This window comes from Theobroma cacao, chromosome 10 (genome assembly GCF_000208745.1).
Source record: "Theobroma cacao cultivar B97-61/B2 chromosome 10, Criollo_cocoa_genome_V2, whole genome shotgun sequence".
Lineage (NCBI taxonomy): Eukaryota > Viridiplantae > Streptophyta > Magnoliopsida > Malvales > Malvaceae > Theobroma > Theobroma cacao.
In genome coordinates, this window is record NC_030859.1 from 21,105,658 (window position 1) to 21,127,351 (window position 21,694).

Below are 21,694 nucleotides of genomic sequence, written 5' to 3' on the forward strand. Positions count from 1 at the left end.
CAAATTTGACCAAACCTCAATTCGATTTTACTTGCCCTTGTTCATATTCGACCTTAACAAGTCAAATTGACTATTCTATTTCTTCATCTATAATTTTTCTCTCTACATTCAATTATTATCTCTTTAGATTGCAAATATCAATTAAAAAATTAATTTTTTAACGTATTAACATTTAAAATCAATTCATAATCTAAAAATAATAAAACAATTCACACTGAGAATTAGAGCATGAATAAAAATAAGAAATGATGGTAAAGGATCCAAATCCAACCATGTCTAAATCTAAGTTTGCTAGCCCTTATTCGTATTTGATCTTAATACGTCAATTAGTTGTTTTATTTCTTGATCGATAATTTTTCTCTTTGCATTCAATTTTTATTTTTTTAAAATCATAAATATCAATTAAAAATTAATTTTTTTATTAAGTTAAAATCAATTCATGATATAACAAAATATTTTATTTGAGTTGGACATATAGGGACGATTTTTTTTTAACCTCTCAAAAATAAACTGTTTTAAAAAATAACCATTTTTTTAAAAAATTTTAACTATTTTTAATTAAAAGAAAAGATTTTTAAATAAAATTATCTTTAATGAAATTTTTTTATATTCAAATTACACGATATGAAATTTGAATTAACTCAAAAATAACAACTAGAATAGCTTTACCAAGAGGAAGTGCAACTACAATTGCAACCATGAGGAGGAGAAAAACGACAAGTGGTGCGACTTCTAGTATGGTTGCCAAGACTATGCTTAAGTTTTACGCAGATGATGGACCAAGGCTTGAGATCTCTGCAAATGCAGTGCTTGTCATGAGCATTAGTTTCATTGCTTTTGTTGGCATTCTCTTTATCATGGGCAAGTTGTACTTTATTCGTAAAGAGGCTTGAAAAGTGTGTTAACATTAGCAAAATTAAGTTTTAATTTGTTGATTTTCAAATTTGCTTTGATGGATTCTATTTTTCTTTCATTTCTTTATAATATCAACATATTTTAATTTTCTTTTACTAAAAGAACAATTAAAATAAACAAAAACTTAATTATCCAAATTAAAGGATTTTGGATAGTATCTTTTTGTCTAAATTCATTTCATCTGTTAAATAATTTTTCAATACATATTCATTTTTATGTCAAATTCCTTTTTGATTTTAAACTTTTTTTTTTATCGTGAAAGTGTTTAACTTCAAAAGTTTTTGTCTTAGTAAAATACAAAGATAGAGAACAAGACACGCTATATTTAAAAAATATTGTTATTACATGCTATGTTTAAAAAAATATTGTTATAGTTGAAAAAAAAATTATTACGCGTTTTAATTCCAAAAGTTTATATTGTAGTGAAATATAAAAGAGCAAGTTATACGCATATTTAATAACAAAAAAGAAAAACAAAACGACACTACAAGCATAAGTAAATGTTACACGCTTTAGCAGAAGATGTTGCACATTAAAATTTTCAGCAACAAATGTTATACGCTAATGTCAAAGTTTCAGCATAAGATGTTACATGCCAAGGCCAAAGCTTTATCACCAGATGTTACTTGCCAAAGCCAAAGCAGAAGATGTTACACATCAAAACTTTAGTAGCAAATATTACATGCAAAGGTTAAAACTTCAGCACCAAATGTTACACATCAAGGCCAAAACTTCAGCACTACATGTTACATGCACTTAAGCCAAAGCAGAAGATGTTACAGGCCAAGGTTAACGCTTCAGTACCAGATGTTACATGCCAAGGTCAAAGCTTCAGCATTAAATGTTACACATCAAGGTCAAAACTTTAGCACTATATGTTACGTGCACTAAAGCCAAAGCAGAAGATATTACACGCCAAGGTCAAAGCTTCAGTACTAGATGTTACATGCCAAGGTCAAAGCTTCGGCACCAGATGTTACACACCAAAGCTTCCTTCTTTATACTGATGATACATGCCAAGGCATGAATCACTTTGTTATATGCTAAGGCATGTTTTACCAGATTTAAATCATTAAAAAACTCAACACCAATAAACCCAAGAACTTGTTGTTACTCACCATGTCATGTTTTTTGGTCTATAGATTGACGATAGAGAGTTTTGTAAATGTAAACTAATAAATCTAAGAATATGTTATTACTTTCCATGTTATACTCTTTGGTTTGTAAATCAACGACGATTTGGCAAGATGACGAGATAGAGAGAGATGGTGATAGTGGTAAAATTAGAGAAAATTAGATGACTGAAGAGAAAAACAGAGAGTACAACAGATGAATGACAGGAGACAAAAATTGGGAGCATTTAATTTATTTGAAATAGTTTTAAAGACATTTTTATCATCTCATGGCTAATTTTGGCTAAAAATAGTTAAATTTATTTTAATGGTTATTTCTAAAATCACCTTTACTAAGAGGGTTATTCCTCACAATTTCTTCTAAATAAAAACCAAAAATAAGAATAGAGGATTTCATTTAGAATCTTACTTGATTTTTACATGCATAAGGTGTGAACATCTTAATTTAATTTAACATTGATTGTGCCTTAAACTGCCATGTCCAATTCACTCCATGAAAACCTAATGCTCAAGATTTGAGAAGTAAAGAAGAAAATGAAAAACAATGAGGTAGAAGGGGAAAACAGGTTAAGCAATTTAGTAGATGAACTTTTGCATCACATCTAGTCCTTTTTAAACACTAAATATGCAGTTCAAACTTCTCTGTTTTATCCAAAAGGTTGGCATTTCTCTAGAAATCTCTTCCTTACCTTGACTTTAATTACTCAAATTTTCCATATGAAAGTTGGATGACTGAGGAGAAAAATAGAGAATACAACAGATGAATGGCAGGAGATAAAAATTTGGAGTGTTTAATTTGTTTGAAATAGTTTTAAAGACATTTTTGTCATCTCATGGCTAATTTTGGCTAAAAATAGTTAAATTTATTTTGATGATTATTTCTAAAATCGCCTTTATTAGGAGGGTTATTCCTCATAATTTCTTCTGAATAAAAACAAGAAATAAAGACTGTCACGACCCGAAACTCCCCTCGAGCCCGTGACAACCGTCGCGATGCCCCGATCGACACTCATTACCAGAAATATCAACCACAACCCCGCAAGACTTTAATATCAGCTTATCATTTTCCCTCTGAGTAACTGTTGCCAATTACCACGTTCTAAAAGATTTTAAATTGTTTTCAACTTAAAACAAATAAAATAATAATTTTCGTCTCACAGGAGTATTTTGGTCCTTTTTTTAAAAAATTTTGAAACTGGTTAAAATGTAATATACAAGTACAAAACACATAATTCATAATTAAAATGAGTTTAAAAGTCTAAAATCTTCATTTAAAACGAAATTATGCTTATTTGGATATAATAGAAAAATAAAAGAAATATTAAGTAAAATATTTTATTTTCTTATAAAACAATATTTTTAAAACACTACGTAAATAATTTTTTTACAACGTAAAGGCAAAATAAATTCCTATATACAGTAGTACAGATAACTAGAGTATGAAATTTAATTTACAGCAACAAGTGGACCCTCAAATGACAAAAATGAATGAAGACTGCAAACCTACAGTTTTTGAAGAAGTAAAGCCAACTGTAGCCTTTGACGATATTAGATATCTATAGCCTATACTGAGCCTGAAATGGGTGGAAAGGAGGGTGATGAGATTATATAATCTCAGTGAGCAAACAAATACCATCTAAAATATCTAAAGTCGAGTAAATGGAGACAGATAAAATAAATTATCATACTTTAATTTATCATCTTTCAACTCATTTCAATCAAATAAAATTCAATTCATTTAAATCGAGTAATCAACATGGCTTATGAATTTCTTAAAACTTGGGTCATGTCAAAAATTATTCTCTTACTTAGTTATCAGGGATACCTTGGCCGAGGGCTATCTCAAACCGAGTCCGCCAAGGCTATTAAAAAGTTATATACTCATAAATCATGTTTTTATTTAGAAAATATAGTCGTTCCTTGGCGTTGGCCGAGTTCCCCCTCACGTGGTGGTTTGGCGTAAAGTGAACTCTAAAAGTTATACCTTAGGAGTTACCATACTCGCCTCTCCAACTGAGGTTAAATATGTCAGGATTCTGTGCCCCTCTAATAAGCTAGTCCATAGAGCTCAGCCCACTGCAGCAAGTAATACCCACCATACAATAAAATTTTGACAACATGACAGGGTTAATTTAATACTACCCAGCTTGCAAATGTAAAATAGAACAATTCATACAGTTCACAAAAACCACAACCCAACCAATCATGCCAACACATTAACATATGTCATTTATTCAAATCATAAATTTACAATATATCAGTGGTTTCCAATTACTCTATTTTTCAAAATCATTATTCAATTTCAAGACAATTTATAAATTCATTTCGTTTAAATACATTTTGTTTATAATATATAAAGATTTGCCATTTAAACTCATTTTCCATAAAAATCATAAAATCGGATAAAAATCACTTTAGATAATTAAGACGATAGTAAGGTTACTCACAATGTTTAGAGTGTGAATTTTTGAAATACTCTGACTACTGGTCATCGGATGCAATTTGTTTGCCTTTATCGGAGGACTCACCACCTTGACATAGTACAAAATTGAGAAACTTACTACTTTGGTACTAAATCGAAATTAAACTAATTTAGACTACTAATGCATGATATGGAGTGCAAAATGCACATGTAATCATCTAAACCCAGTATTGACCTAATTCGTCTTTTCACCCGATTAATTGGCCAATGTATCTAATTTAGCTCCAAATTGCTCAATTTCTTTTTCAATACCTTAATTCACCAAACACAAGTCAAATAACCTAAAATTTGGTAAAACCATATTCACTTTTCTTCTTAAAATTTTCGGTCAATAATGGTGCATTAACACCGTAATTTTTCCTACTTAATTTTCTCACCATTATTTATCATTTTCTAAGCCATTTCTCTTGAAATAATAACAATCCATCACCCACACACATCAAGGAAGATTCGGCCAATGAAGATTCATGGGAAAAATGGATTCTTTTCTTATTGTTTTGCTTCTAAATATGCTAAACTAACCTTAATCACTAACATAACTCAAAATCAAACAATTCCAACATCATTTCGCTCTCCATACCCATTTGGCTAGCCATGAATTCACCATGAAAATATGAAATTTAACCATGAAAAATAAGGAAAAATGCATGGGAAAGAAAGATCTTAAGCTTAATTGAAAAATTTTACCTTTTTTTTCACTTGTTTCCTTGAATTTTCACACTTTTCTCTTGAATTTTTCTACCTAGGATTTGTTCTCTTCCTTTTCTTCTTTTGTTCTTATTTGGTCTTGGTTTGGCCGGCCATATGAAAGAAAATAGGCTGATTTTATGCTTATTTTAAAGCTAAATAAATAATGGATATAAACTTGACACATGTCACCACATTATTGGTCAATTTGTAATTTCTTAACTATTAAGCTTTCTCTCTCCACCATTTAAATTCCTTCAATTATCCATGATAATATTGGATAAAATCCATGTGCTGGACAAGTGTCAGGTATGTAAAATTATAATTTTGCCCTTGAGGTGATAAAATTATCATTTTACCCCTATGCTCCGAAAAATACCGAGATTATAATTTTTCACTTCTCAACCTCAAATCATACTCCAATAAGTCAAATGTGATCAAAATCTTTACAAAATTTCCCATTTTGTCCTCGAGTGTCAAAATTACCATTTTACTCATAGATAGTGAAATTTTTGATTTGACTCCAAATTGATTATTGAACTCCAAATCACCATTTTAAATCATTCCTGGACTGTAAAATTTTCAATTTCACCCTAAAATCTCTATTTGATCTAGTTCGAAGCTTAAATCAACTTTGTTGTACCTCTAGGTACAATATCGACTTTTGTAAATTTTTCGAAACTCTCCTAGCATGCAAACATGCTATCCATCACATGTATGTCATGATAAGTATTTTATAAGGTCAGGCTTTACAAAGACAGAGGATTTCATTCAAAATCTTGATTTTTTCATGTTATATAATGCTAATGATTAAATTATAATCAAAATATTAATATTTAAATTATCAATTATTAATACTTTAAATAAATTATAAATTATAAATTATAAATATTTTAAATAAATTATAAATTATAAATATTTAAAAATAAAATAAAAATAAATAATTATATATATAATAAAATATATTTTTGTCTTTTACTCTTTTCTAATTTTAAAGTTATTTCTAACAACTAAATATTGCAATAAGTCATAATAATTATTCTTATTTTATTCCATTCATTATACCAAATTACGTAATAACTATTATATTTTACTTCCACCAAATAGTTATTTTGTTTTATTCTTATTTATTATGCAAATCAAACGTGACATAAGTAGTGTAATATGTTCATATGCTGTTTACTATTATTTTATCATTTTAATACATTTCAATTCAGGTTTGATTATTAAATCTATTTTAATTATTAAATCAATATATTTAGCATATAGTATATCAAAATTTTATTTTTTCAAAACCGATAAATAATTAAAAAAGTTTTTTTTTTCATTTTTAGAGTGACAGTGGTATGGGCCGAACAAACGGATAAAAAAACAGAAATGCTGGCCCAATGTACGCCGTACAACACGGATAAAACTAAAAATGCTAATACATGCTTCTTTCTCTCTTTATTCTCAGCTCAAACAACAAAAATGGCATCACCTTGCGAGCCAGTTTTCTTGTTAAATCTAAACCCATCATTCACTTCAAAAAACCCATGTTCCATTCACTTTCTAAACCTCCCAAAGTTACCTTCGAAGCCACTTGTCATTGCCACTTGCTGTGCAGCAACTCCTTCACCATCCCCATCTCCTTCACTCCCTCAAGATTCTGACCAAAACCCACCTCAGGCTTCCCCTGACAGGACCCGGGATCGCCGGAAAGTGGTCCGGCTCGCTTGGGAGAAGCTTGTTAGATGGTCACGTTCTTGGCGGTCCAAGGCCAAAACTGACGTTCTTGAACGAACTAATAAGGTTTGATTTCTGTTTGTTTCTTTGTCAGGACTTTTGTTGGCTCTGCTGACTGTGTCTCTAGGAATTTTGGGCTTGTTTTGATTGAGATAAAGCAAGCAGTTTCTGTTTTTTTTTTTTTTAATTTTGTTGTAAATTTGATTCCTTTTTAGGCTTGGCATTGAAGGTAATGAAATACTCGAGAGAATGATGAGAGTAAAAGGAAGTGGCTTTTTCTAAAGAAGATAATCTGTATAAAATTACAATTAGGGGATATCTAATCCAATTAATATTCATGAATTTGAATCATATATGTGTTAAGTATTACTCTCTAACTCTCATGATTTTCTAGAGTATCTGGACAAGAAAAAGTGGTATTGGATAGAGATTGTCATCTATAATATTCAATAGCTTCAACTTTTAGTCAATGTTTTTTGTTAATGAAAGAAAAGCTTTCTCTTTTCATTTACTTTATTTATAGCACAAACCGCTCCAAGTCCAACTAGGCTGTGTCATAATTTGGTAATTTACATTTCTTTAATTTGGTTTGAAGGTGGTGGTGTTAGGAGGAGGATCTTTTGGCACTGCAATGGCTGCACATGTTGCCAATAGAAAGACTCAAATGGAAGTTAGTATGCTTGTACGAGATCCTGCAGTTTGCCAATCCATTAATGAGAACCATTGTAATTGGTGGGGTGTTTCATTTATTTTTTCCATTCTTTGAATTATGTCCCTCTTTACAATTATATGATGGTGTTACTCAATGGAGTTTAATTGACCTTTGTACATTATCTATCTTCTCTGTTCTCAGCAAGTACTTCCCTGAACACAAGCTACCAGAAAATGTGATTGCAGCTACTGACGCCAGAACTGCTTTGCTTGGGGCAGACTATTGCCTTCATGCTGTACCTGTACAGGTCTTTCAAGTCGCTTTTTAATGTTGATGATTCTTGCACTCAAAAATGTGATTGATTTTTCCCTTCTGTCAAATTTTATCCCATAAACTTGATTTTCCACATGCTCATCTGTTACATAGGGTCATATAACGTGTCTAATTCTGTTTAATATCAACTATGGAGAACAATTTAGCTTATTTTTCAGTCTGAGGCAACTGCCTGAATCTTGCCTCCTGTAATGCAGTTCAGTGCAACTTTTCTTGAGGGCATTGCAGAATATGTTGATCCTGGCTTGCCATTTATATCCCTTAGCAAAGGCTTAGAGCTCAATACATTGAGGATGATGTCTCAAATCATTCCTCAAGCATTGAAGAACCCTCGCCAACCTTTTATTGCACTATCAGGGCCTTCTTTTGCATTGGAATTGATGAACAAATTACCAACAGGTGACTTGCTTGTATTCAATAAACTGTTTTCTTGTAATAACTTCAACCAACTCATATATCTTGGGTTACTTAATATTTTTCCATCTATTGTCTTCTGCTTTGCAGCGATGGTGGTGGCATCAAAAGACAAAAAATTGGCAAATGCTGTTCAGCAGCTATTGGCTTCCAGTCATTTAAGAATCAGCACTTCAAGGTAGAAGATCTCCATCATATCAAACTAGAAAAGAAAAATTGTCTTACACATATAAAAGATTTTGAATGGTTCTCTCGCCCTCAAATATCTCTAGCACTACTGCATTTTGGTTACTATTCTGTGTCTGTGATGAGGTTCTAATTTTAACAAATCCAAATAACATATACCAAATTTATTCCTTTCGGCGTAAGAACCTCGTCTGTCCCTGATCTGCTTTAGGTCAGCATAATGAAGTTTTTATATGGCTAATTTTATGGACAGTCAAGAATTATAAGTGAGCATTGATATGCATATGCTCAGCTTGTAACCTCTGATAACCTCAGTGATGTTACAGGGGTCGAAATTGCGGGTGCCCTCAAGAATGTACTTGCAATAGCTGCTGGGATTGTTGAAGGGATGAATCTTGGTAACAATTCCATGGCAGCTCTTGTAGCACAAGGTTGCTCTGAGATACGATGGCTAGCAACAAAGGTACATCCCCCATCCCTTTTTTTTGCAATTCGCTGGCCTATCAAGCTGAGTGCAGGTCCTTGATTGAAAACTTAGCTATGAGATCTGCCTTACGTTATTTATTTATTTCTCTCTCTCTCTCTCTCTCCTCTTTTCGGCTAGAATGTTGATATGCTCCATGTTGCTCATTAAAATAAATAATTTTTATATTGTAACTTGTGTTATCTAACAAATCTTTTACTACAAATCTATAGATGGGTGCAAAGCCGACGACAATTACTGGTCTATCAGGAACTGGAGACATTATGCTTACATGTTTTGTAAATCTTTCAAGAAATAGAACAGTCGGAGTTCGTCTTGGATCAGGGGAGGAGCTTGATGATATTCTGAGCTCCATGAATCAGGTGCTTGTAAGTTTTTATATAGGCTGTTTGATGCTTAAAATCTGTCTAATTAATATGATTAGTACATGCTGTAGGTAGCAGAAGGTGTGTCAACAGCCGGAGCTGTGATTGCATTGGCCCAGAAATATAATGTTAAGATGCCGGTCCTGACAGCGGTTGCTCGGATTATAGACAGTGAGCTAACCCCAAAGAAAGCTGTTCTTGAATTAATGAGACTCCCTCAGGTCATTTCAAACTGCTTAATCTTGATAAAAAAGGAACCTTTTTTGACTATCATATACATATCTTTTCTATGTGGTCTTCAATTATATGGTGCTGTAAACCAATTAATTAATTGCTAAAGCTATTACTCGTTACTTATAGGTTGAAGAAGTTTGAAACCTATTGGTCTTGCCAAGGAAGTGGAATTATTTTGCCAGAGGATGGAGCTCTACCATTACGAACCAGATTGCCATTTGACTGAGCTGCTGAGCTACATCTGGTCATTCCAAGAAAAAAAAAAAAGGTGCAGATACCCCAAATACATGGTCAATTCTTTCTTCTTCTTTTTTCTTTTAAATACCATTTCCCCTTTATTATGCTTTAGGAATAATATAAAGGAAAGTACCCCATCCAAAAATATTGTTAGAAGATCAATGTATTTTGCAAAGTGGGGGATTTTGTGGTTGAGAATTACTCAAACAAGATCTACATATACTTAGCTTTAAGCTGATTCTTTTCACTGTCAGTGTATTAGTATTGGACCCGATGTTCATTGATAATTAAGAAAGGATGGAATGATATTGCATTCTATCCTGCAATTCAGTTGGGAGGTACTTGGCTTGCATGATGCAACTACTATTGATTTTTATTCATGACAGAACAATAGTTCATATTCATCCTTGCATTGGTTTAAGTTCAAGAGGCATGAGAAAAGGTTTATACTTCAAAGTCTATAGTTTTCTTTTTCATAATTTTCAATCACTCGTAAGATTTTGAAACCAATTTATTCATCCATATATCGGGTATTTACGAGGATCGATATGAATATTTACTTTTTTGTATTCACAAATTCATATATATATTTACAGATATCTAAAATATTTATGAATATATATTATAAAAATGACAAATTTTGCATATATGGAAGATATATAGGAAAATATTATTAAGTAGTAACATATGTCACTACCTCAGCATATTGGCAAGCCCATTTGCTGATAGTAAGAAGTAATTCCGTTCATGAATCTCCCACATGAAGCCCATTTAAAGAATTTTTAATTGCAATCTCCATATTTATCTATTCAAGTATTTAACTCAACGAATAATATATGATGTTTTTTATTTAAAAATCAGAGTACGAATTAAAATGTAAGAGAGAATTAAATTTTCATATTTTAAGTAAAAATTAAATGAAAACGAGAATAATATACCTGTATTATGCAATGAAATTTACTATGACTAAAGACTATTACATATGATAGTGACAATTCACCCTAAGTTTCATCCTGTTCCTGGAATATCGAATTGCCCAAAAATATTAGGGCGGACTTTGATAAACTATGTCGTTTCATAGGTGAAAACCCGAAATTTCATTTTATCTGCAAGAATAGAATCTCTCAAGCCGCGGCCTCTCACTCTGTTTTTCGGCATTGCTGCTGCAGCCGACGGCGCTTCTCACTCAAAGACCTTTCCATTCAAAGACTCTGTTTTCTTTTAGAAAACCCAAAAATCCCCTTTCTCAGTTTTCTTCCCTTTTTGAGAAACTTTCTTTGGGTGGTGTTGGTTATTGTTGGAAAAATTTAGGAGGTTTGTTTCGTTGTTGTATTTTTGGATGGAAGATTTCAGCGATATGGGGCAGGGGAACGGCAAAAAGAAGAATAAAGACAGGATCAGCGAGTTAACTGATGAACTTCTTCTTAAAATCATGTCTTTCTTAAACACCAAGCACGCAGTCCAAACTTGTGTTTTGTCCAAGAGATGGAAGAAACTCTGGGAATCCCTCCGTTACCTTGACTTCAATTATAATACTTTCCCCTTCAAACGGAAAATAGTTCACTTAGATCACCTAGAACTAGAGATGAAGATGTGTTCTTTCAGCAATTTCATCAGTCAAGTCCTCTTCCGGCGTGATTCCTATGACCTTGTCAAGGTTTGTGTCCAGTCTCCCAACTACAACCCGCATGCTTCTGTCCTAGCCGGTTTGATTTGTTACGCTGTTAAACACAATGTCCAACACCTCACCTTCCAACTCAACTTCAGAGGTGGTCTTCCATTTTCATTGCCCCAGAGTCTCTACACTTGTCAATCATTGACATCACTCGAGTTGAAACGTAATGATTGGATGGCCATAGAACTACCCACATTACTGGCTTGTCGAGCTCTTAAGTCTTTGCATCTTTCTCATTTCTCTATGGCTGGACCAAACTTTGAACCAACGGCTTTCTCAGGTTGCCCAAATCTGGAAACTTTGCAACTTTTTGATATTGTGCCTGAAAGTGAAAATTTATGTATTAATGCTGATAAACTGAGAAGCTTGGTTCTTTCATTTGCATTACTTATTGACGGTAAGGTTGAGATATATGCTCCCCGACTCACCACTTTTAAGTATTCTGGTATTCTTCCCATGGTGTGCTTAACGGATAACCTTGCATCTGTGGATGATGTATATTTTGATATAAGGACACCCAGATTTATTCACAATGAGGAAGAGTATGTTATTCGTTTGATCAACACCTTTAAGGAGTTTCCTCATGCAAAATCTCTCACATTATCGACATCAACAATCAAGGTAAATTGTTTTTACTCATTTTCCATTTCATATCTTAAATTGTTTGAATTTATCATCTTATATATTATGGTATGTTGATCTTGTTGCTTATATCTCTTTTTATCCATTATGGGTTGGAGTGAAAGCAAAGTTAAGCGAGAAAGTATTTACGAAACTATCAATTTTTGTCCCATTTTTATTTCATTGATGGTTTGGATTAATGATACTCGATAATTGATCTTATATACTATGGTACGTTAATTTTGTTGCTTAAATCGGGGTTGGATTGAAAGCAATTGCAAAATTTTTTCTCTATCACTTATGTGTGTAATGTGTTATTGGTTTTATACATTATGATACAAAGCATCATATTGTACATTCATTTTCTTTCGCTTCAATTCTTGGTTTGGAAATTGATATTAAAGTGGAGACGAACTGAAATAGGAAAACTAAATGTTATAGCATCTTGAAGGATACCGTTTCATCGTATTAAAAGAATAACAGAACTCATGCTAACTTATATTGTTCAAATAGATTCCCTATTAAATTTATGTTTCCCATCTCCACTTATAAATGTGTCTTGTTCTTTTAAACTTTCATGTCAAAGAATTCAAGGATAGGAATTCTCCTACACAAAACGAAGCGGATCATTAAATAGGGTAGTAAGGCAGTTTTCCATGACAAGGTCATCTGTTGTCTTGTCTTGATAAGTTGTGTAAAATCTACCAAAGTATGGAAGTTCATTTCAGCTCTGTTCTCGTTTTTAGACCCCCAGCATGCTCATTTTGACATTGTTTGGTTCATGAGAATTTTCGGGCAAAGAAGTTTGAAGGCAATCTGAATGCTGAATAAATAGAATTTAAAACAAAAAAGTACTTATTCCTTAATGCATTGATCTGGTTGTTGCTTCTCCAATTATATTCGATAAGGATTGGCTTTTAATTTATTTTATTGTAGCAGTCCTACCAGTCTATATTTTATTGGCAGCCATCCATTTATTCATGTAAACTCCTTATTAAACACAAAAGGTGGATCTATATTGCTAGACTAACTTAGTGCATCATTGACATGTTTCGCTTTGGTTTTATTCTATTTTACATTTGGAAGGCAACAGAGCAAATTGTTTATTGCTGTTTTTTGTTATCTTATTCATTCTTATAACGGACAATGACAATTATTGTGAATTAGATAAAAATGAATGCATATTAATACGTGATTTTCTCAAAGGTTTCCTCTTCTAACCTCTCATGACCATTTCTATGTGGTAAGGTTCTCAGCAAATTTCCTTCCTTGGTGGTTCAAAATCGACTACCATTTGCTAATTTAAAGCATCTGAATATAAAACTTAAGAAGTGGCAAAGGAAGAGGTTTGAAATGCCTGCATGTATCCTGAACTACTTTCTCAACCGCTCCTCTGTATTGAAAATATGTAAGTATTTTTACTTTGTCTTTTATTTTTTGTTAATGATTAATGTAAATATGACTTGAAATGTGAAAATCGATTATCTCATGAGCTTTGCTTTGTAATTGATTTCTCAGGCATGGATAGCGAGATGGCAAGCTATGACAGTTCTGAGGATAGCGATTAACTTGGGATTAGTAAACTCTTTCTAAAGTTGATTGTCAGTCCTTTTGCTGTTTTGTTTATGTATTGAGCTAGTTCTAAAGTTGAGGAAACTTTGGTTGTATATATGCATGAATTTCACTCTCTGAATTTCAGTTCTATTCTATCTCAATCAAAGATTCTCAAGCAACAAGTATGTTTTAGTATACCATTTTTCTCCTAAAATAATAATTTCTTGAAAATAGGGCAATTTTTAAGTAAAAAAATTTGGCTTGCGGATAAGAAAGCATGGCAGATGGGATCGAAAAGTTCGAAAACTTTAGAATCATACCCTGTTTATTTTCCTTTTTTTGATCTTTGTGTTTTCTGTAGATTTGGGCATTATGCTACCCATTTAATCCCTATGAACATTTTATGTTCAATCAATTCATTGTATAGAGCTGCAAGTTTGTTTATCTGATTGAGAATGTGTAAGACATGTACTCTGGCATCTTGAGGCATGGTTCACTCTTCCTGGTAACTTGCTATATTCAATGATAAACACCCTATTCTCCAAAAAATTAAAGCGGACTTTGATTTGTAGAAGATTTTCAAAATTAGAGTGGATTTTGACTTTGATTATGTATCTGTTAATTTGTTCATCCATATATTGAGCGAGTAATTGACTCAATAAATAATAGATAATTTTTTTTATTTAAAAATCAGACTACAAATTAAAATTTAAGAGAGAATTACATTTTTATATTTTCAGTAAATTATGATTAAGGTGCATAAAAATTAAATTAAAATGAAAATGATATACCTGTATCATGCAACGAGATTTATTATGGGTAAAAATTTTATCAACATTCGAGGTTAAGTATCGTAAATAGTATTAGTATGGTAGCAACAACTCAAACAAAAGAACATAACATGAGAAAACAAAACAGAAAATGTGAATGGGTATTTTATATATGTACAGAAAATGTAAAAAAAAGTTATTCTATATTCAATGGTGAAGACCATAAGCAGTTAAACTACATCGTTTCATAGGTCCTTAAAGCATTACCTAAGCCGCTGCCTCGCCTGACTCAAGGGCCGTTTCATTCAGACTGTCTCTTCTGTTTTAGAAAACCCTTTCATTGTTGTTCCTTTTGGGTTGAAGATTTCAGCGATATGTCGTTAACAAGTGAGAAGAGGAACAAGAAGACTGAAGACAGGATGGGCAAGTTACCTGATGATGTTCTCCTTAAAATCATGTCATTCTTAAACACCAAGCAGGCAGTTCAAACCTGTGTTTTGTCCAAGAGATGGAAGTCCCTCTGGCAATCCCTTCCTAACCTTGACTTCAATTTCGATACTTTCCCTTTCCAACAGGAAATAGATGACGAGGACGAAGAGGAGTTAGAGATGAAGATGTGTTCTTTCAGCAATTTCATCAGTCAAGTCCTTTTCCGGCGTTGTCCCACTGACCTTGTCAAGGTTTGCGTCCAGTCTCTGAGCTATGACCGGCATGCTTCTGTCCTAGCCGGTTTGATTTGTTACGCTGTTAAACATAATGTCCAACACCTCACCTTCCAACTCATAGGTGGTTGCTCATTTTTAATGCCCAAGAGTCTCTACACTTGTCATTCATTGACATCACTCGGTTTGAAAGGTAATGTTTGGATGCCCATAAAACCACCCACATTACTGGCTTGTCCAGCTCTTAAGTATTTGCGTCTCTCTCGAATCTCTACGGCTGGACCAAACTTTGAACCGACGGCTTTCTCAGGTTGCCCAAATCTTGAAACTTTGGAACTTTTGGATATTAGGCCTGGAAGTAAAAATTTATGCATTAATGCTGTTAATCTGAGAAGCTTGGTACTTTCATTTGCATTAGATTTTGACTGCAAGGTTGAGATTTATGCTCCTCGACTCACAACTTTTAAGGATTCTGGTTATGTTCCGATGGTGTGTTTAAGGGAAAATCTTGCATTTCTCGATGATGTATATTTTGATATAAAGGCATCCATATTTATTCTCAATGAGGAAGAGCATGTTATTCGTTTGATCAACGCCTTTAACGAGTTTCGTCATGCAAAATCTCTCACATTATCGACATCAACAGTCAAGGTACATTGATTTTACTCATTTGCCATTTCATATCATAAATTGTTTGAATTTCTGATCTTATATATTATGGTATGTTGATCTTGTTGCTTAAATCTCTTTTTAACCACTATGGGTTGGAGTGAAAGCAAAGTTAAGCATGAAAGTATTTATCAAACTATCAACTTTTTCTACCACTTTTATTTCATTGATGGTTTGGATTAATGGTAATTGATATTTGACCTTATATACTACGGTACGTTAATTTTGTTGCTGAAATCGGGTTGGATTTGCTAAATTTTCTCTCTATCACTTATGTGTGTAATGTGTTTTTGGTTTTATACATTATGATACAGAGCATCATATTGTACATTTGTTTTCTTTCTCATCAATTCTTGGTTTGGAAATTGATACTAAAGTGGAGACAAACTAAAATAGGAAAACTAAATGTTATAGCATCTTGAAGGATACCATTTCATCGTATTAAAAGAATAACAGAACTCATGCTAACTTATCTTGTTCAAATAGATTCCCTATCAAATTTTGGTTTCCCATCTCCAGTTATAAATGTGTCTTGTTCTTTTAAACTATCATGTCAAAGAATTCAAGGATAGGAATTCTCCTGCACAAAAGGAAACTGATCATTAAATAGGGTAGTAAGGCAGTTTTCCAGGACAAGGTCATCTGTTGTGTTGTCTTGATAAGTTGTGTAAAATTTCCCAAAGTATGGAAGTTCATTTCAGCTCTGTTCTCGTTTTAGACCCCCAGCATGTTCATTTTGACATTGCTTGGTTCATGAGAATTTTCGGGCAAAGAAGTTTGAAGGAACTTTGAATGCTGAATAAATAGAATTTAAAACAAAAATGTACTTATTCCTTAATGCATTGATCTGGTTGTTGCTTCTCCAATTATATTTGATAAGGATTGGCTTTTAATTTATTTTATTGTAGCATCCTACCAGTCTATATTTTATTGGCAGCCATCCATTTATTCATGTAAACTCCTTATTAAGCACAAAAGGTGAATATATATTGCTAGACTCACTTAGTGCAGCATTGACGTATTTGGCTTTGGTTTTCTTCTATTTTACATTTGGAAGACAACAGAGCAAATTGTTTATTGTTGTCTTTTGATATCTTATTCATGAACATCTTTTGTTATCATATTCATTCTTATAACGGACGATAACAATTATTGTGAATTAGATAAAAATGAATGCATATTAATGCGTGATTTTCTCAAAGGTTTCCTCTTCTAACTTCTTGTAACCATTTCTATGTGGTAAGGTTCTCACCAAATTTCCTTCCATGGTGGATCGAAATCTACTACCATTTGCTAATTTAAAGCATCTGAATATAAAAGTTAAGAAGTGGCAAAGCAAGGGGTTTGAAATACCTGCATGTATCCTGAACTACTTTCTCAACCGCTCCACTGTATTGAAAATATGTAAGTATTTTTACTTTGTCTTTTATTTTTTGTTAATGATTAATGTATATTTGACTTGAAATGTGAAAATCGATTATCTTATGAGTTTTGGTTTGTTGATTTCTCAGGCATGGATAACCAAATGGCAGGCTATGAGAGTCCTGAGGATAGCGATTAACTTGGGATTTGTAAACTCTTTCTAAAACTGATTGCCAGTCTTTTATATTGGTCTTTGCTGTTTTGTTTATGTATGGAGCTAGATCTAAAGTTGAGGGAACTTTGGCTGTCTATATGCATGATTCACTGTCTGAATTTCAATTCTATTCTATCTCAATCAAAGATTCTTAAGCAAAGTATGTTTTAGTATACCATTTCTCTCCTAACATAATAATTTCTTAAAAATAGGGCAATTTTTAAGCAAAAACGTTTGGCTTACGGATAAGAAAGCATGGCAGATGGGATCGAAAAGTTCAAAAACATTAGAATCATATGCTGTTTATTTTCCTTTTTGCTCTTTGTGTTTTCTGCAGATTTGAGCACTATGCTGCCCATTTAATCCATATGGACATTTTATGTTTAATCAATTCATTGTATAGAGCTGCAAGTTTGTATATCTGATTGAGAATGTGTAAAACATGTACCATGGCATCTTGAGGCATGGTTCACTCTTCATGGTCATGGTTACTTAGGTACTCTCAAGTCCAGCCAGGGCAAGCCTTTCTTTCATGCTAACAACAAAAGCCTTATAATTTCATATTGAAAAATTGTTAGATAGTATTAAATTTTTATATTTTAAGTAAACTATGACTACAATGTATAAAAATTAAATTAAGATTAAATTGATATCTGCGTTACACAATGAAATTTATGGTGGATGAAGGTCGGTTTCATGATAGTAATATTTTAATTTTTTTTAATGGTTCAATTGACGTGCATTTTATACAATTTTATCAACATTCTATGTTAAGAATTGAAAGTAGTACAGAAAATGTACAAAAAAGTTATTCTGTATTAACACCATTTAGCTTACAAAGTGGCCGGTTTCTTTTCCTTCTCCTCTCCATAAACTACATCGTTTCATAGGTCGTTAAAGCATAACTAGAAGGTCAAAACCTTTCTCAGGCCAAGCCGCTGCCTCTCCTCAGTCACGGACCCTTTTGTTCCGACAGTCTCTTCTGTTTTAGAAAACCCTTTCATTGTTGTTCCTTTTGGGTTGAAGATTTCAGCGATATGTTGTTAACAAGTGAGAAGAGGAACAAGAAGAATGAAGACAGGATGGGCAAGTTACCTGATGCTGTTCTCCTTAAAATCATGTCTTTCTTAAACACCAAGCAGGCAGTTCAAACCTGTGTTTTGTCCAAGAGATGGAAGTCCCTCTGGCAATCCCTTCCTAACCTTGACTTCAATTTCGATACTTTCCCTTTCCAACAGGAAATAGATGACGAGGACGAAGAGCGGGTAGAGATGAAGATGGCTTCTTTCAGCAATTTCATCAGCCAAGTCCTTTTCCGGCGTTGTCCCACTGACCTTGTCAAGGTTTGTGTCCAATCCCATATCTATGATCCGCGTTGTTTTCTGGTAGACGGGTTGATTTGTTATGCTGTTAAACACAATGTCCAACAACTCACAGTTCATCCCCGCTCTGATTACCCATATTTATTTCCCGAGAGCTTCTGGACTTGTCAATCGTTGACAGCACTCGAATTGAAAGCTAATGATGTGACTCTTAGTGCCATAGAACTACCCAAATTACTGGCTTGTCCAGCTTTGAAGTCTTTGCATCTTTCTGGCTTCTCTCCGGTTGGACCAAACTTTGAAAATACGGTTTTCTCAGGTTGCCCAAATCTTGAAACTTTGGAACTTTTTGATATTTTAGCGGTGGGTAGTGAAGGTTTATGCATTGATGCTCTTAAGCTGACAAGCTTGGTACTTTCATTTGCATTAATTGGTGACGGCAAGGTTGAGATTTATGCTCCCCAGCTCACAACTTTCAAGTATTCTGGTATTGCTCCGACAATGTGGAGAACGGATTCTCTTGCAAATCTCGATGATGTATATTTTGATATAAAGACACCCAGATTTAAACACAATGAAAGAGACTATGTTCTTTGTTTGATCAACATCCTTAACAAGTTTCGTCATGCAAAATCTCTCACATTGTCAACGGCAGCAGTCAAGGTGAATTGCTTTTACTCATTTGGCATTTCATATCATTAATTGTTTGAATTAAGCTAGAAATGATTTGCGAAACTATTAACTCTTTTTGCCTTTTTTATTTCATTGATGGTTTGGTTAAATGATAATTGATAACTGATCTTATATACTACCGTATGCTGATTTTATTGCTTAAATCTCTTTTTAAACCATTATGAGTTGGGGTGGAAGCAAACTTAAGCGAGAAAAGATTTGCAAAACTTTCTCTCCATCACTTATGTGTTTAATGTGTGTTTGGTTTTATATATTATATGATACAGAGCAGCATCATACCATTTCATCATTCTAAAAGAATGAGAGAACTTATGCTAACTCATCTTTTTCATATAGATTGCTTCACTAAATTTATGTTTCCCATCACCACTTATAAATGTCTTGTACTTTTAAACTATCGTGTCAAAGAATTCAAGGATAGGAATTCGCCTGCACAAAAGGAAATGGATCATTGAATAGGGTAGTAAGAAATTTTCCAGGCCAAGGTCATCTATTGTCTTATCTTGATAAGTTGAGTAAAATTTACCCAAGTGTGGAAGTTGATTTTGGCTTTCTCTTTTAATTTCAAAGGAGCATGCTTAAACATGAGATAAATTGAGTCTTGGATTTAACAATCTGTTTTTGTTTTAGACCCCCTGCATGTTCATTTTGACATTGTTTGGTTCATGAAAATTTTATTGAAAAGAGATTTGAAGGAAATATGAATGTTGAATAAATTGAATCTAAGTTAAAAAAAAAGAAGAAATTATTCAGTGATGAGTGATGCATTGATCTGGTTGTTGCTTCTCCGATTATATTTAATAAGGATTGGCTTTTAATTTATTTTATTGTAGCATACCTACCAGTCTATATTTATTGGCAGCCATCCATTTATTCATGTAAACACCTTATTAAACACATAAGGTGGATATTGCTATACTCACTTAGTGCTTCATTGACATATTTGGGTTTGATTTTCTTCTATTTTACATTTGGAGGACAACCGCGCAATTTGTTTATTGTTGTCTTTTGTTATCTTATTCATCCTTATAACGAACAATGACAATTATTATGAATTAGATAAAAAAGAATGCATGTTAATATTTGATTTTCTCAAAGGTTTATTTTTCTAACCTCTTATAACAATTTCTGTGGTAAGGTTCTCACCAAATTTCCTTCCTTGGTGGATCGAAATCGATTACGATTTACTAATTTGAAGCATTTGAAGATAAAATTTGATAAGTGGCCATGCAAGTGGCTTGAAATGCCTGCATGTATGCTGAACTGCTTTCTCAACAGCTCCACTATATTGAAAATATGTTAGTATCTTTCCTGTCTTTTTTTTTTTTGTTAATGATTAATGTATGTTTGACTTGAAATGTGAAAATTATCTTACGAGTTTTGTTTTGTAATTGATTTCTCAGGCATGGATAGCCCAATGGCAGTCTTTGAGAGTCCTGAGGATAGCGATTAACTTGGGATTTGTAAACTCTTTCTAAAACTGATTGTCAGTCTTTTATATTGGTCTTTGCTGTTTTGTTTATGTATGTACCTAGTTCTAAAGTTGAGGGAACTTTGGCTGTCTATATGCATGATTCACTGTCTGAATTTCAATTCTATTCTATCTCAATCAAAGATTCTTAAGCAAAGTTTGTTTTAGTGTACCATTTCTCTTCTAACATAATAATTTCTTAAAAATAGGGCAATTTTTAAGCAAAAACGTTTGGCTTATGGATAAGAAAGCATGGCAGATGGGATCGAAAAGTTCAAAAACATTAGAATCATATACTGTTTATTTTCCTTTTTGCTCTTTGTGTTTTCTGCAGATTTGAGCACTATGCTGCCCATTTAATCCATATGAACATTTTATGTTTAATCAATTCATTGTGTAGAGCTGCAAGTTTGTATATCTGATTGAGAATGCATAAGACATGTACCATGGCATCTAGAGGCATGGTTCACTCTTCATGGTCATGTTTACTTAGGTACTCTCAAGTCCAGCCAGGCCAAGCCTTTCTTTAATGCTGACAACAAAAGCCTTATAATTTGATATTGAAAAATTGTTAGATAGTATTAAATTTTTAATTAAATTTTTATATTTTAAGTAAACTATGATTACAATGTGTAAAAATTAAATTAAGACTAAATTGATATCTGTGTTACACAATGAGATTTACGGTAGATAAAGGCTGGTTTCGTGATAATAATATTTTAATTTTTTTTAATGGTTTGATTGATGTGCATTTTGTAAAATTTTAATTACATTCTATATTAAGAATTGCAAGTAGTATTGTATATGATAGCAATAACTCAAACAAAAGTGTAT

General features: G+C 32.8%; 4 protein-coding genes and 1 long non-coding RNA gene across 8 annotated transcripts; 4 read left to right on the forward strand and 1 right to left on the reverse strand.

Moving 5' to 3' along the window:
- On the reverse strand, positions 1,421 to 5,260 carry LOC108663701. 3 transcript variants are annotated; one of them, XR_001929713.1, is made up of 5 exons: positions 5,218 to 5,260; positions 4,496 to 4,579; positions 4,033 to 4,124; positions 3,556 to 3,622; positions 1,421 to 1,918 (listed from the first exon to the last, which is right to left on the reverse strand). It is a non-coding gene; the product is annotated as an uncharacterized LOC108663701 (long non-coding RNA). The 3 variants fall into 3 exon arrangements; XR_001929714.1 differs by lacking the exon at positions 1,421 to 1,918 and adding an exon at positions 3,111 to 3,127; XR_001929712.1 differs by lacking the exon at positions 1,421 to 1,918 and having other exon boundaries at positions 3,512 to 3,622.
- Positions 6,680 to 10,199, forward strand: LOC18587434 (glycerol-3-phosphate dehydrogenase [NAD(+)] 2, chloroplastic). The gene is made up of 9 exons (XM_018128618.1): positions 6,680 to 7,008; positions 7,538 to 7,674; positions 7,796 to 7,901; positions 8,125 to 8,326; positions 8,432 to 8,519; positions 8,843 to 8,990; positions 9,224 to 9,373; positions 9,448 to 9,597; positions 9,737 to 10,199. Exons 1-9 carry the CDS (start codon positions 6,688 to 6,690, stop codon positions 9,749 to 9,751), a joined length of 1,317 nt encoding a protein of 438 aa, XP_017984107.1. The 5' UTR covers positions 6,680 to 6,687; the 3' UTR covers positions 9,752 to 10,199.
- On the forward strand, positions 10,907 to 13,892 carry LOC18587435 (F-box/LRR-repeat protein At3g26922). Its single transcript, XM_007011202.2, has 3 exons — positions 10,907 to 12,143; positions 13,392 to 13,551; positions 13,662 to 13,892. Exons 1-3 carry the CDS (start codon positions 11,187 to 11,189, stop codon positions 13,709 to 13,711), a joined length of 1,167 nt encoding a protein of 388 aa, XP_007011264.2. The 5' UTR covers positions 10,907 to 11,186; the 3' UTR covers positions 13,712 to 13,892.
- On the forward strand, positions 14,649 to 17,534 carry LOC18587436 (putative F-box/FBD/LRR-repeat protein At5g22670). The gene is made up of 3 exons (XM_018129210.1): positions 14,649 to 15,780; positions 17,043 to 17,202; positions 17,310 to 17,534. Exons 1-3 carry the CDS (start codon positions 14,842 to 14,844, stop codon positions 17,357 to 17,359), a joined length of 1,149 nt encoding a protein of 382 aa, XP_017984699.1. The 5' UTR covers positions 14,649 to 14,841; the 3' UTR covers positions 17,360 to 17,534.
- Positions 18,103 to 21,027, forward strand: LOC18587437 (F-box/LRR-repeat protein At3g26922). Of its 2 annotated transcripts, XM_018129206.1 has the most exons (4): positions 18,110 to 18,717; positions 19,141 to 19,359; positions 20,528 to 20,687; positions 20,793 to 21,027. In XM_018129206.1, exons 1-4 carry the CDS (start codon positions 18,412 to 18,414, stop codon positions 20,840 to 20,842), a joined length of 735 nt encoding a protein of 244 aa, XP_017984695.1. In that variant the 5' UTR covers positions 18,110 to 18,411; the 3' UTR covers positions 20,843 to 21,027. The 2 variants fall into 2 exon arrangements, with proteins under 2 accessions (XP_017984694.1, XP_017984695.1); XM_018129205.1 differs by having other exon boundaries at positions 18,103 to 19,359.